This window comes from Prunus dulcis, chromosome 7 (assembly GCF_902201215.1).
Source record: "Prunus dulcis chromosome 7, ALMONDv2, whole genome shotgun sequence".
Lineage (NCBI taxonomy): Eukaryota > Viridiplantae > Streptophyta > Magnoliopsida > Rosales > Rosaceae > Prunus > Prunus dulcis.
The window spans coordinates 5,849,051-5,864,009 of NC_047656.1; the positions used below are offsets into that span (position 1 = coordinate 5,849,051).

General features: G+C 35.4%; 1 protein-coding gene and 1 long non-coding RNA gene across 2 annotated transcripts; both read left to right on the plus strand.

Annotated features, from left to right (window-relative positions):
- The first annotated feature begins 4,727 nt into the window (after positions 1-4,727).
- Positions 4,728-5,812, plus strand: LOC117635718. The gene is made up of 3 exons (XR_004586935.1): positions 4,728-5,251; positions 5,399-5,477; positions 5,630-5,812. It is a non-coding gene; the product is annotated as an uncharacterized LOC117635718 (long non-coding RNA).
- An 18-nt stretch (positions 5,813-5,830) lies between these two features.
- LOC117635256 lies at positions 5,831-8,170 on the plus strand. Its single transcript, XM_034369604.1, has 3 exons — positions 5,831-6,847; positions 7,127-7,356; positions 7,403-8,170. Exons 1-3 carry the CDS (start codon positions 5,836-5,838, stop codon positions 8,168-8,170), a joined length of 2,010 nt encoding a protein of 669 aa, XP_034225495.1. The 5' UTR covers positions 5,831-5,835.
- Positions 8,171-14,959: the final 6,789 nt, after the last annotated feature.

A 14,959-nucleotide genomic window follows, 5' to 3' on the forward strand; every position in this document is an offset into this window, starting at 1 on the left:
CATATATTAGGAATATTATAAAGGAAAGAATTCAAAATTTAAATTCAAAATTTCAATTACAAGGAAATAATGCATTAAATTTCAATTTTCAATGCATTTTTCTTATTTACCTCTAAGGGTAAAATCGACACCATAAAAAAGTAATAAATGTCAAAAGACCTACATCTAAAACTAAAAACGTGTGGACTAAACCCAATGACAGCTAATTGTTTTGAACCTAGATCTAAGAAGCCCTATTATTTTCTAAGCTGTCCACAGATCAAATTTCTATATTTATGTTTGTTGTTCTACACGATTATAGAGAGATAGAATAAAGATGTTTTTATGTTATTTTGTTTAGGAGGTGCAGTAATACTCTTTTTTCTAAACTAAATTTTCCTCTTATGGGCATTTTTTTATGACAAAATTTTAACAAGCCCAAATTGTTGGCCTCGGTTTGTTGTAAACGCTTCTTGTTTGTAGTTGACAGTTATGAATGAAGTCTTCTATTTTCATTATATATAAAAATTAGTAGTTGTTTAGCATATATGTCAAGTCACGATTTATTAAGGGGGATGTATAACAAATTAATAGTTGTTTAGAATAACAAATTATGTATTTAATTAAGATTTTAAATTATTTCAAATGAGTTATAAAGTTGATGGAGTTTAATTGAGTTTGACTGTATTTCACAAACTCCACATAAAATTTGACTGAATTCATGTATAAATTTTAATTGAGTTTTTAAAACTATTATTATTGATTTTAATGGAGTTTATAGCATTCAAAAAATAAAATAATTTTAAAATCAATAATGCAATTATTTAGGGGAAAAAAAAAAAAAAACCTTGGTGGCAATGACAGTAGTGGTGGCGGCGGTGGCGGTGATGGTGACATTAGTGGGGGTGGTGGTGCTGGTAAGTGTGTCTGTGGCGGTGGTGATAGCCATGACAAGATGGTGGTAGTAGAGGTGGTGAAATAATATTTTGACAATAACAATAATATATCTATCAAAATCTCTTGGGGCAAGCAAAACTTTGTCATGGCCTAAAATAAGTTTAGAATCAAACGAAATCCGCCACTTTTTGTATTTCCTTAAAAATCAATGAGTTTTTGCATACACTCAAACTTTTATTGAGTCTTTTAAAATCACGATTGAATACATAAAAATTTGGTTGGAGTTTAAAATGTCTAAATTGAACATAACTAAATTTTTTTAGACTTTTATAAAATTATGATTGAATATACCTCGACTTTTAAATTTCTTTAAAATGTGTTTTAAACTTTCAATTGAATACACCCCCTAAATTTATGTTCTAAAACATATTTTTTCCTTAGCAAAAGTACCAATAGTTCTTCAATCTTCTCTAATTAGATTTTATTTTGTAAGTAAATTACTTTACCTATATATATTTTTTAAAAATATAAAATCTAACACATCAATTTTGTTAAACAATTTTACTTATCCTAGTCATCAAATTTAAGCTAAGAAAAATAAATGACTCATATGGGTATGGACTTCCCATGTAGGGGAAATTTCATACTTTTGAATAGGACTAGGCAAGACAGAAAAATGGCCAAACCGACTAAAGCAGACCGATCGATCTAGTTTGCAATATAAAAAATAGTGACAATAGTCACCATTATTTGGTGACATTTACTAAGACTGTTGATACTTTTTTTTTTTTTGGGCATACTAAAATATCTGAAATATTAAGGAGATTGGAACCCACACCCTTTCCAACTTCTCAATTCTTCAACATATCCCTGCAGTAAGACCTTTACTTGTGTTATGGTTTTCTAATTAACATATTTATTGCTTCTCCCCTAAACTTCAAAAAAATTATTAGCAGCCGCCCACTCTCCTCTCTCTCTCTCTCTCTCTCCACAAACACACTTCATCTTCATCTTTTTTCATTATTGCCTCTGCACTCGCTCCTACCCTTTCTTTCTCGCACGACTCTCCTTTTCCTCTTTTTCTCCTCATTTCTCTCTCAATCCCTAGATCAGTGGCGGATCCAAAGCTCTCAAGTTATAGAGTCATAGTGTAAAAATGTTGAAATTTTTTTAAGACAAACTGTTGAGGCATTTTTTTAGGACAAATGAGTCATTTTCTATCCAATTATTTAAAACTAATGTAAAACTAATAATAATTTATTTATTTTTTTAAAATACAGGCAAACACGCACACTAATACTCTACCATCAACCCCAACCTACCCTAGAAACCCTCTATCTAATACCAGAAAGAAGAAGGGTTTTTGAAGACTTTATGCATATTTGCTGGGATTTCATTGTGCATATTTGTAGCTTGCACGAAGGTAGAACAAGTGTGAAAATTGGAGTATGGAAACACAATTTTTGCATGTGTTGTTTCCTAATTTGAAAAAGGAGCAATGGATAAATTCAAATATGTTGAGGCTTCAGGAATCGAAGGGAACTCCATTTTTGATTGATTTATACTTATGTTTTCTCTCTAGTTTGCTTTTGTTTTCAGATTGAAGGACATCCTGGTTTAAATGGTAAGGAAAGCATCAGACAGCGTCCTTGAATAACGAAAGCATGTTGGGATCTCATCCCTTGTTCCTAATACCCATGTTTTCTGGCTTTCTACCTCGAACTACACACCCATGTTTTCTGGCTTTCCACCTCAACCCATTTAATTATAAAATAAATAAAAAAAGAAAGAAAAAAGAAAAATATAACAATATCAATTAAAAAAAAATATTTGTCAACAAACAAAAATATAACAATATCAATTAACAACAAGGGACCTCCAAGCCTATTTCCATGGCTTCCAAGAGGTTGTGTGACCCCACTGACCTCACTGTGGCTCCGCACTGTCCTAGATATGCTCAATGGCGAGAAAGCGTTGCCGCCAGTATCACGTGGCTAGATCTTCTGATCTACTCTTACTTCTCTTCTTATCATTCTCTCTATGTCTGGTTTGAAGCTATCAAAGTCCAAAATAGGAATCGAGCCGCACCAAACTATTTGTTCAGTGAACTGGCGGCCTCTCCTTTTTAAGGTGTGGTGGTTCGGCATCGGCTTTGAGTTTCCCTCTACAGAGGAGATCGATTCAGCATACGATTTTGGCTCAACACTGAACCAAACCAAACGAGCCAACCCATAATTGGCTCACCTTGGGAAATTTTTTCCCCCCATTTGGGGGGAAACATTTAATGCAATTTTTTTGAACTAACTTAACCAAGTTATTATTTTTAAATACCATTTTTTACCACTAAAAATTTAAGAATTTTAATAATAATAAATCAAGGGTATTGTTAAAAAATTGAACTTCTCATTCCTAATATTGAACTAACCAAATGGGAGAAAATAACATTTCCTAGTCTTCATTTTTGAGTGTTCCAAAACATGGAAATGAATATATCCTTTATTCCCATATCGTGAGATTAGACATGGGAAGTTTATTCCTAAGAAGTTCAATCCGCGAACTAAACATGCTAGTGCATATAAGAAATAAAGAAGAGAAAACTCGCAAAAGGCTCGTAGCTCAAGTGATCAAGAATATTTATCCCTACATCATAGATTCTATGTTCGATTTTCCCCTTCCAATATCACTTTGTACAAATAAATAAATAAAACTCAAATTTTCTCTCTTAATATGAGGATCCCAAGGAGCATTAAATAAACTTCTCTCTTTCTTTTAATATTTGGATCCCAAGTGAATCTCAGTCCAGTACTAATTAACTCTGGTGCGTTTGAATTCAGAAATCCACCCAATTGTGTATTTATTTGTCCATTTAATAAATTGTCAGAAAAACCTAACAACAAAACTAAAGCTGGCTATAAAGCTGTTGCCTTTATCGCTTGTGCCGGGCTTTTAATATACTCGTTTATACAACTACAACAACAAAAAGTACAGCTGGCATCAGCCGAAAAGAAAAATGTCAGCAGCATGAATAATTAGTAGAAGCCAGAAGGTATGAAAAGAACTCTAATAGCAATGGCTACGAATTGGAACCACACCTTAGGTTTGGGCTTGTGTAATTGGCTTTTTATCACATAACGTTTTTAAGATTTGTGAAATTATTAAATTACGTCTTATATATATATATATATATATATATATTTGTTATTTGTGATCTTTAAAGGTTAATATGTATGCTCATAAATAATAATTGCCCTCAAGTTCCATCCAAAAAACTGTTAAATTGATGACATGACACACATGTGAGTCTCACATATCCAATGATATGACACCATGTGGATTAAATACAAAAATAAAATTGTAAAAATAAATTTAAAATTATAAACCATTAAAAAACTTTAAAGAAAAAAATAAAAAATAAAAAATAAAATCACCACATCCTCCATTGCAACAAACCCTCACATTTACGTGGCATCATGTCATTGGATATGTGATATTTATATGTGTGTCACATCATTATTTTAATATATTTTTGGACGGAACTTGACGTCAATGACTATTTATGAGCACACATATTAACCTTAATAACCAACGAATAACACACAAAAAACATTAAAAAAAAAATGCAACCTAATAGTTTCACAAACCTCAAAAACATTGTGTGATAAAAAAGCTTATGTGATATGATATTATATGAGATGCTTTCTTTGTCTTTGATATTTTAATTGGATTGCTTCTTTTGTCCATGACCATCTTCTTCAGGAACAGTTTTGACGTGACCCAAATCCAATTACAATATGAGTCACTATCTATAAATAAATTATTTAAATTGGTTTAAAAAAATACAAAATTAGTGAAATACCCAATTGTAGACATGAAACTATAAATATACCCTACATGATTTAATACATATAAACACACCCAAAACACACCCAATTGTAGAAAGCTGTCGATTTTTGTATTTTATTTTCTATGTTAGATTACGTTTTTGACCTTTTGGTTCGAATATTTTGAAACATGCCCAAAACTCGCCAGCTAGGATAGGAATTTCTTGAAATTTGGTGACCTCGTAACAGAAACCTGTTTGGCAGCCTCAGCAGATCGAATATTCCAAGCGAGCTTCGTTCACTTCTTCGAACGAAGGAAGCTTCGTTCATCTCTTTGAACGAAACGAGTTTCGTTCACCTCTTCGAACGAAGCTCAGTATGATGTGGTTCCAGATCTTCTTTTTCGATTCTTCTGAGCTTAGTATGGCGTAGATTGGAGTTCTATTGCTTCAATTTCTTTTTCTTTCTTGTTTGATTTGGTGATTTTTGGATTGATATGCGCTGCATGAGACTCGATTGGAGCTTGGTGAGATCTGTGATCTTCGATTTTTGAGGTATTCGATTTTTTCTTGTGAATTCATATTCGTTTTTGGAGGTATTCGATTATATTGTAGTCTGCTTTTTGGTGATTTGATGCTCGATTAATTAAGTTGCTGATTAGGTTTTCGTTTCTTTTTGTTTATAATTTGGATTGATTTCAGATTCGTTTTGATTGTGGATTTGCTCTTGTGTTTTGGTTTGAGCTGTGGTGAAAAATTTGTGTTATTCGATTTAATTGAGGTATGCTTTTTCAGTTGAATCTGAGTATATTCGTGTTTTTTCTGTTTATGCGCTATTGGTTTTTGAGTCGACTATAATTCACTGTTAATGCACTCGGCATCCACTGTTATTACTAGTAGTCATTTTTGTTTTGTTTGTTGTTTTTTTTGTAGAGATATATATGGATGATTCGAGAGTGGCGAAGTGCACCTATGGTGCTGGAACTTTAATGCTTATTTTGTCTTCAACTACTACTTTTGATTGGTTGTCCAACGAGTTGTGTAGTAGGTTTAAGCTTAAGTTAGGTCATTTTGAGTTGAGGTACTCTTTTATGGATTGCTCCAATTGTTTGTTGGAATCGGACGATGATTTGAAAATCATGTTTATGTTATGTGGACTGATGAAGGATCAATTAATTCACATTGCTGTTAGGGATAAGGCTGTAGTGAATCATGTTCAAACTGTTAATACGAACATGATTGCTTCTCCTTTTTTGTTGGAGTCTGCTCCTAACAATTACAGTTTTGCACAAGATGAGGATACATGTAAAGATTCAAGTCAAACTGGTAGTATTGTTGATTCAAGTGCTGCTTCTTCTTCTTGTTTGAGTATGGATTTTGATGGTATTAGCAGTGAGTTTGGAAATGAATATTTAGGCAAATATGGTAGTTGTGGAGGGCGTAAATATTTGTCTACTGATTGGGAGGGTTATATTACTCATGAGGGTCAGAAGTTTGAGGGTGGAGTTTGTGAATTCCGTGATAAGTTGGCTAAGTACGCGATTGAGAATGGTTTTAAGATGAAGTATTTGAAGAATGAGCCTCGTCGTGTTACTGCTGTGTGCGCTAAGAAGGAATCAAATGGCTGTGAGTGGAATGTGCATGCTGTTAAGTCTAATGTAAATGGATTTTTCTATATTAAGAATTTAAATAATGTACACAGTTGTAGTGGTTTGATCCGTGAGAAGAGAAATAAGGCAATGGGGTCTCGTTTGGTGTCTTCAATTGTCAAAGATAAAGTTCGTAGCAATCCTTTGGTAAGGCCTATTGAGCTAATTACTGATTTGAAAGAAAATTATGGATTGGATGTCCCTTATCATGTTGCGTGGTATGGGAAGGAGTCGGCTACTAAGGATTTACATGGTGATGAGGAGTTGTCTTATGCTCACCTGCCTTGGTATGTTGATGTTTTGAAGGCCAGCAATGTCGGGTCTCATTGTGTGCTTGACTGTGGCGAGGATGGTTCTCGTTTCCAGCGGATCTTTATATGTTATAAGGCCTCCATTGATGGTTTTCGATGGTGTAGGCCTATGCTGTTTATTGATGGTACTTTCGTTACAAACAAGTACAAGGGTACTCTTCTAGGAGCTACTGCAAAGAATGGGAATAAAGGTATGTAATGTAAATGATTTAGTTGTTGACTTCCATTGAGTAGTATGAACAGTATAGGTATGCAAATGTAAATGCTGTAGTTGTTGACTTCCAGTTAGTGGTATGAACAATTGTCATACTGTTTGTTGACTTCCATTGAGTGGTATGAACAGTTTCTATACTGTTCATACCCTGCATCTGAGTATTTTTATGCATTGTAGTTTTACTCTGCTTCATGTGGTAACACTGTTAGCTCTTGCAATGTTCAAACTAACTAATATATTTCTCTGTTTTTTGTAGAGGTATTCCCTTTTGCCTTTGCTATTGTATCCGGTGAAACTTCTGACAATTGGAGATGGTTTCTGCAAAGGATATCTGAAGTTTTGGTGGATGAAGGTAGGCAACTTACATTCATTTCTGATAGGCATGGTGCTATTATCGATGCTGTTAGGACTGTTTTTCCTGCTTCTGCCCATGGTTTTTGTCTATATCATTTGAAAGAGAACTTGAAAAAGAAGTATCCGCATTCTGTTGGTTCCTCTTTCAAGGATCATATTTTATGGCTTTTTTTGTAAGTTGTTGTATGCACCGACTGTTGAGGAATATCAAGATATTTTGAAAAAATTAAGAGATGATGGCGGTTCAAAAATAATTGATAAGTTTTTGGCTGATCTCCCTGTCCAAAATTTTGCTAATGCATTTTTTCCGGGAAAGAGGTATGGGGAGGTTAGTAATGCCTTGTCCGAGTCGTTTAATTCATGGGTTAAGGATGTGCGTAGGCTTCCAATTTATGAGATGATTGACACTATTAGGGTCAAAATGATGGAGATGATTTCTAGGAGGAAGCTTGCATCCGAGAAATGGTGTAGTGTTTTGTGTCCGGTTATTGAGGATGAGTTGAAGAATTTAGCTGCAAAGGGTCGTCATTGGAGGATATGTCGCGCGAGTGAATCTATATTTGAAGTTCATGCTGATTTGAGTGTTATGGTCAATTTGGACGAGAGGTTTTGCTCCTGTTATCAGTGGCAATTGCTTGGGTTTCCGTGTCAGCATGCGATTCAAGTTATCCAACATTCCGGGTTATGTTTGTATAACTTTGTTGATGAGTATTACAAGGCAGACTTTTATAGGGCTACTTATGCAACCCCTATATTTCCTATACCTGATATTGAGAAGCCTCCTGCTGGAGATGTTTTTCTTCTACCTCCGCATACAAGAAAGCCTCCGGGACGACCTCCGACAAAGCGCTTCAAGTCAAGCAGTGAAACTACAAGGCAGTTGAAGTGCAAGAGATGCGGTTCTTGTGATCGTCATAATAGGAGGACTTGCAAGGCTCCTATTTGATGTAAAGGTTTTGGAGTATAAAGACTTGAATGAGAGTAGTTAGTCTTTAACTAGTTAAAGTGCTATGTGATTGATTAGTGACAATCATAGTTGAAAGGAATAGAAATTGATATGCAAGTTGTTAATACGGTGAAATAGCAGTCACTGCATATGAATACTGTTTGAATTTTCGGTATTAATACATAATATGTACCATTTTTGGTATTTTGGAAATTTTGGTTTTGAAGTTTGATATGAATTAAGCATTACTGCTGTTTGAATAATCTATAAATGAAGGAACACTGTTTTAATACCCACTGTTTATGTCATTGTTGAAATTAAAAGATAGTTCTATGACATGGTATTAACAATTTATTTCTATCAAATAGGATTAACATTGTATTGAGAGTGCGTTGTTATTTGTTGGAGTTCACCTTTTTAGTTGTTTTAGTGTTATGGAGACCATTATTTCAGGTTACATACACTGTTAATTCACGTAAATAAACTGATTTTTGAATAAGTACATAACTTGAATTTGAAAATCACTTTACTTCAATGTTCTAAACCTACACAAGTCCTAAGAAACTACAATATAAGCAAGAATTTTTGCAAAATATTTGATTACAACTTCATTCCTTTGCATTTCTCTCCTCTTTCTTTGATGGAAATCCAACTTCTTTCATTGCTCATAATTTTCATGAGGACTTCTTTTCTCATTTCCCAGACCTTTTCTTTGTTGAAATCTGATTCTATTTGTTGGTCTTTGGAAAGCTGCTTCATGAAGTGCATGACAAAGACGCCACAATCATTGCTGCATAATAGAGATACGCATGCAGGAGTTAGTTCAGTATTTTTTTTCAGTTGAATAGGATTAAAGTTTCACTGTTATTGCGTAACTTACGAATTGTTTGCTTGTTGGGGACATTCTCTGTTCTCAGTCAGCTTGAAGTTAGTAGTATCATGACGAATCAGATACTTCAATGTCTGAGCATATTCCGGTGTAAGTTTGTTGCTGGCAAGCATTTTTGCTATCATTCTAGCTGAAGCTTCATTAAGCCCTCTCGGCTTCTTGGCATCAAAATCAGGAATTTGGACGAGTTTTGTTTTCAGTGATGCTGCAGCACATTCCTTAAGAAGACAGAGGAATATATTCGCTGTCTCAACCTGCATCATAGTCATAGTCAAGTATGTGCGTAGTTTCCTTTAAATTTAGTGTCCTATGTATTAACAGTGTTAATCACCAGTTTTACTTACCAAAACAATTGCCTTCTTGTGATAATATTCGAGAGTTTGTTCTGATGTCCCCCTGAATGAGTTGAAGTGTGTCCATTTTGCTGCACCGGTGTCAAAGACAAGCAGCGTATGGTGGTTCTCATCTGTAATTGGTATGAACACTCTATCAACGCTTCCAATATTTTCTAGGAGTGGCATATAGAAAGCATGATATGTCAGCATGTGTGAAGCACCTCGCAAAAACATCTGCATAAGTCATGTGTTGGTGATTAGTAACTATGTTGATGATATAATATTGATGTATTATATGTGATCTTACATAGTTATTGGCGGACAAATATGCATTTTTTTGTTTCTGAGGCTTCTGCTTCGCATCATCATTAAGTGCCTCTCCATAAGCATCGATGATTAGTGCAGAAATTGGATCATCTCCCATCAGCTTTTCAATGTTATGTTTGTACAATACTGTCCTATTGTGTAGGTAAAAAGCGCCCCCGAACAATAATGTTGTTTAAATAATAATTCAGCAAATAATAATGTCATAACAGTTTAATAGCAAGACAGTTCTACGGCATAGTATTAACAGTGTAATTCTATGACAGTTCTACGGCATAGTATTAACAGTGTAATTCTATGACAGTTCTATGGCATAGTATTAACATTGTAATTCTACTACAGATTGGCTTACTCATCTGAATCAGATGGAGATATCCAGTAATTTTCCAAATTCTTCTTTGATTTTTCATCCAGCCTGTTGTAGACCTCATACATGCGCAACTGAAGGTATGTATCTTTGTCCTTTTTTTTGTTGGGTGCTTCATCTTCGCTTTGGCTTTCTCTTTTTCGGGCTTTCTTATGTGCTTCGGGGTATGTGTAATCTGGTTTCTTTGCAGGCTTTCTGTCTTTTCTGTCTTTGATTATTTTGATGCCAGAACGTAACTGCCTGGTTCCTACTTCTTTCGCTTGCATGAGAACTGACTTTTCAGGAGTTTTTTCATCAACATTCTCATCTTCATCATTAGGAGTTTCTTGCACCTCCAATTCACTTTCTTCTGCTATTCTCTCATCTTTGTTCTCCTTATCAGCTTGTTCTTTCATTGTAATTTCTCCTTGTTCACCTTGTGTGAAATTTTTCCCATCACATGTTTCAAAGAGGCAATAACAGTGTCTTTTTCTTTCATGCTCTCAATGCAGGACAACTTTTCCCCTTCAAGTAGTTCATGTTGTTCCTGTAGCTGTCTCTTGTTTGTTTTGAGTGCATGAAGTTCCCCTTGTAATTTTGCACCTTCTTTTTTCTCTTTCTCAAGCTGCTTTTTCAGTATTTCAATTTCTTTCTCCAACTCTTCTTTTTCTGTCCATATTTGTTGAATGAATGAATTTTTCTTTATGCAGGATTCTATAGCACTCTGCATCATATCCCTTCGAGTATCTGCCTTTTCAATCCAATAGTCGACTGCTTCTTTCAGCTGTTGGATTTTCTCATGGGTAGGGACTATTTCATGCTTGTAGTACTCTGGGATTGAACCCACTATGTCCTCAAAAATGGTGTTGAATTCTTCTTCCTGGCTGTCAAGGTCTGGATGCTGTTGCTGGACATTAACAATGTCCCCCTCCGTCATTGAGTCTCTGCTAAGGTCAACTGCTTGTTCTTCAATTTCATCATCTGCTTTGCATCCCGGTGCTTGTGCTGGTGGTTCTTCAATTTCATCATCTGCTTTGCATCCCAATGACTCTGTATTGTCTTCATTTTGCTCCTGTTGTGGAGTGTTTGTCTGGGTTGCACTTTGGTCCACATTTTCATGGAAGTTGAAGTTCTGTTTCTGGGTAATAACAGTCTGCTTTTTTCCTTTTTGTGTTTGACTCTTTAACTGTCACAAATATTAGAAAGGAAAAAAAGATCATTAGCAAATTTATATACATGTATATGTGTGTCCACCATCAATTCAGTTTTGAAATATAAAATGTTGGGTCATTGTAGGTTATCTTACCCAATCTTTAAATGTGATAACAAAGTCATCATCCTCTTCATTTTCTTCTTGTTCTTCATGGTCTGCGTGATCAGTCGTTGCTTCTTCTTCTTTTTCATTGTCTGCAGCTTTTATCTGTTGAATTATTGGAGTCAGTAGTAATTATGGTGTACTAACATTATATATGTTTATGGAAGTAAGAAAAATGCCTTAATGTTTTCATATTTTGCAATATTCAGCTTGATATTGAGCTCCGGAAGGCTCCATTTGACAGCCGCTAGTTTATGATCTTCTCTTCCAGGAATTGGACTGATCAGGTTAGTTCTTTCACACAGCCAATACTGCAAACATGTTTTTCAATATAAAGTGTTAATGCACGTGAAAACAAATAATATAATAGGATTAACAAATGGATGTAGTTTCTTACCAGGATTAGCACAAGGCAACCACTGACACTTGGTTGATTTGTCTTGTGCTTTTTATTTTTCATGGCTTGGTCCAGTCCAAAATGCATGTAATCTAAGACTCCTTGTGCCCAGTTGTAGCTGTTCATTGCTTCTAAGGTGTCAATCATAGTCAAAAAGGTCCAAGCCATTGTCGCCCCCGAGTTGCAAAAGAGATTTGTGATGAGGAGCTCTAGGATTAACAACCTCACAACATCCATTGCATTGTTCTTTCTGTCATCTGCTATTGCTGTGTTCAGGCACCTATCAACCTCAGTTTTTGTGATTTTTTTTGAATTCTTGAAGTACTTCTTTTCAAAGCCCAAATTTGTTCTTGTGGAAGTTGTTGTGCTTGGCAACTTGTTTCCTTTGTTAGGCAATCCAAAGATTTCAGACACATCATTGCTTGTAATTTCATACTCGTTGCCTTCACTGAATTTGAATTTTTTGGTTTCGGGGTTGTAGAGCCTGATTAGTCTAATTATTTGATAATTAGACTTCTGGCATTCTACCTTGGTGAGCTGACCTTCCATGTAAGCCTTGATGATGCTCCAGAATGGCGTTTTTTGTAGGATCTTGAGGACATCCTTTCTTGCTGCAAGCTTGTCTTTTACCGTTTGCAATGTGTTGTCAAATGTGAGCATGTTGCTCTTGATCTGCACATAATTTGGGTTATTGCGTCTGCTTGGTTTGGCTTTTGCTGTTGTTGGTGGTGTGCCTTGTGTGTTTGTTGATTTTTTTTTTGCGCTTTTTCTGGCTTGGGATACTTTTGTATGCTTTTTTTTTGAATTTCAACCCGGTTACCTTTTTCCATATGATCACCTGCAAAGTGAAACAAATATGTTATTTTAACTAAACAAAAGAAAGATGAAACATAAGTATTAATACTTCTATGACATGGTATTAACCATTTACTTCTATGCATTTGAACCTCATATGCATTTCTAGTGCATGTTGCACTAGAAGAGCAAAATGCATAGAAGTCCCAGATTTTGATTAACAAAGGATGCTACATATGTTGGTCTTCAAGTGCACTCAGTGCACTAGAAGAGCAAGACACATAGCATGCTATATATTTTGGTCTCCTAGTGCACTGCAAGCAGTGCACTAGAAGAGAGAGATGCATAGCAGCCACAGATTTTGATTAACAAAGCACTGCACTAGAAGAAAGGATGCTACGTATGTTGGTCTTCAAGTGCACTTAGTGCACTAGAAGAGCAAGACACATAGCATGCTATATATTTTGGTCTCCTAGTGCACTGCAAGCAGTGCACTAGAAGAAAGGATGCTACATATGTTGGTCTTCAAGTGCACTCAGTGCACTAGAAGAGCAAGATACATAGTATTAACAGTTGTGACATAGTATTAACAGTTCAAGTTCTATGACATAATATTAACAGTTGTGAAACATATACATCGCAGTCAAAACATGCGTTTTTTCAGAACATTTCTATCGGACTTTGAAGTTAAGAGATTTTGTAATACCTGGGAGTTTGATTGTGATGCTTTTTCAGCCATTTCTGAAGCTTCTTCGTTTGATTTGGGATGGTCTTCTGTGCTTTTTGCATCTTGAGTGTTTGTTTCTGTCATTGTTGGCCCTTTCGTTGGTTACCTGTATTAAACGTCGTACTCTTGCATTAGTTAGCAGAATCTTAAGATGAAAGTAGAAAGTGAGTTTGGGTTTTTGGGATTGTACCTTATGTCGATGTTTATGGTTGAAATTTTCTTCCTTTTTCCCTGGGTTGTCCTTGTGCTCAGTTGCTTTTTTCCTGGGTTTTGTAGTGTCGATTTTGAAGACTTGTGGCTATGGCAGAATGTAACTTCGATTCGCCGGCTTTCTCGTAATGGAGTTTGTCTCCTGTCTGGTGGTTATGGAGGTTTTCGCCTGCTTTTGGAGTTGGTGTCGCAGAGATCGGGGTTAGAGGTGAGTGGGTTTTCGGCTTTTGGGTGCCTGCATGTACTGTTGTTTATCTGGGCTTAGATTTTTTTTGTCTTTCAATGGGCTTAGTTAAATTGGGCTTTATTGGCTTGTTGAGTTTTCTGGGCTTTTTTTTTTATGAGACTTTTTAGTTTATTTAGTTTATTTGCTTGATTTGTTTTGGGCTTTATTTCGTTTCTGAACTTGATTTTCTGAAGTTGGGCTGGGCTTTTTGAAAGTCACTGTTAATACGCATTTTGAACATTGTTAATGCGCAGTTTGAAATTTAGAAGAAGCTACACAGTAACAATTTTTTACATTTGAATCTCACTACACAGTAACTATTAGACATTTGAAAGTTAAGAAGCAGCAAAAGATTTTGTTTAGAAGCTACATATTAACACTTTGACATTTGGAAGTTAGAAGCCGGACATTTACTATTTTATAGTTCTAAAATTTGTGAAATCCATGCTTTCATCCTTCATTCCCTTTTGTGAAATACCAACTTTTTTCACTTTCCATTGTCTTCAATAAAACTTCTTTTCTCATTTCCCACACATGCGCTGTACTCAAGCTTTCTTCAATTTGTTTTCCTTGTGACAACTGCTGGATGTAGTACATGACAAATACTCCACAATCGTTTCTGCAAATTCAGACATATGTATATGTAACATTTAGTGAATCATAGTTTAATTTGAATTGGGGGAAGAAAAGTGTTATTGTGACACTTACGACTTTTGGGGTTGTTGGGCGCATTCCCTGTCCTCCTTGAAGTTGAATTTTGTGGGATCATGTTTCATCAGATATTGTATTGTTTGAGCAATTGCTGGTGTAACTTTCAGGTTCGGAAGAAGTTTTGCAATCTCGTCGGTGAATTCTTCATTGTAGACGGGCTTCTTGAACTCAAGAAGTGTGAAGCTGTTTTTTTCTAAAATTGATGGAGCACATTCCTTGACACTATTGAGGAAGACATTTGATGCGTCTGCCTGCATTTTAGGCAAGTATGTTGTTAGCTTCACTGATTAAATGTTTTGTTCATGCATTGTATTAACAGTTCATATTAGGAGTCTGTCTTACCAAAATTATTGCTTTTTTGTTGTAGTATTCAACGGTTTGCTCAGTTTCCCCCCTCAATGAGTTGTAGTGCGTCCATTGCGATGAATTGGTGTCAAAGAAAAGCAGGGGGTGGTGTCCGCCATCCGTTATTGGTATGAACACCTTTGAAGTCTTCCCTATGCATTCAAGGAGT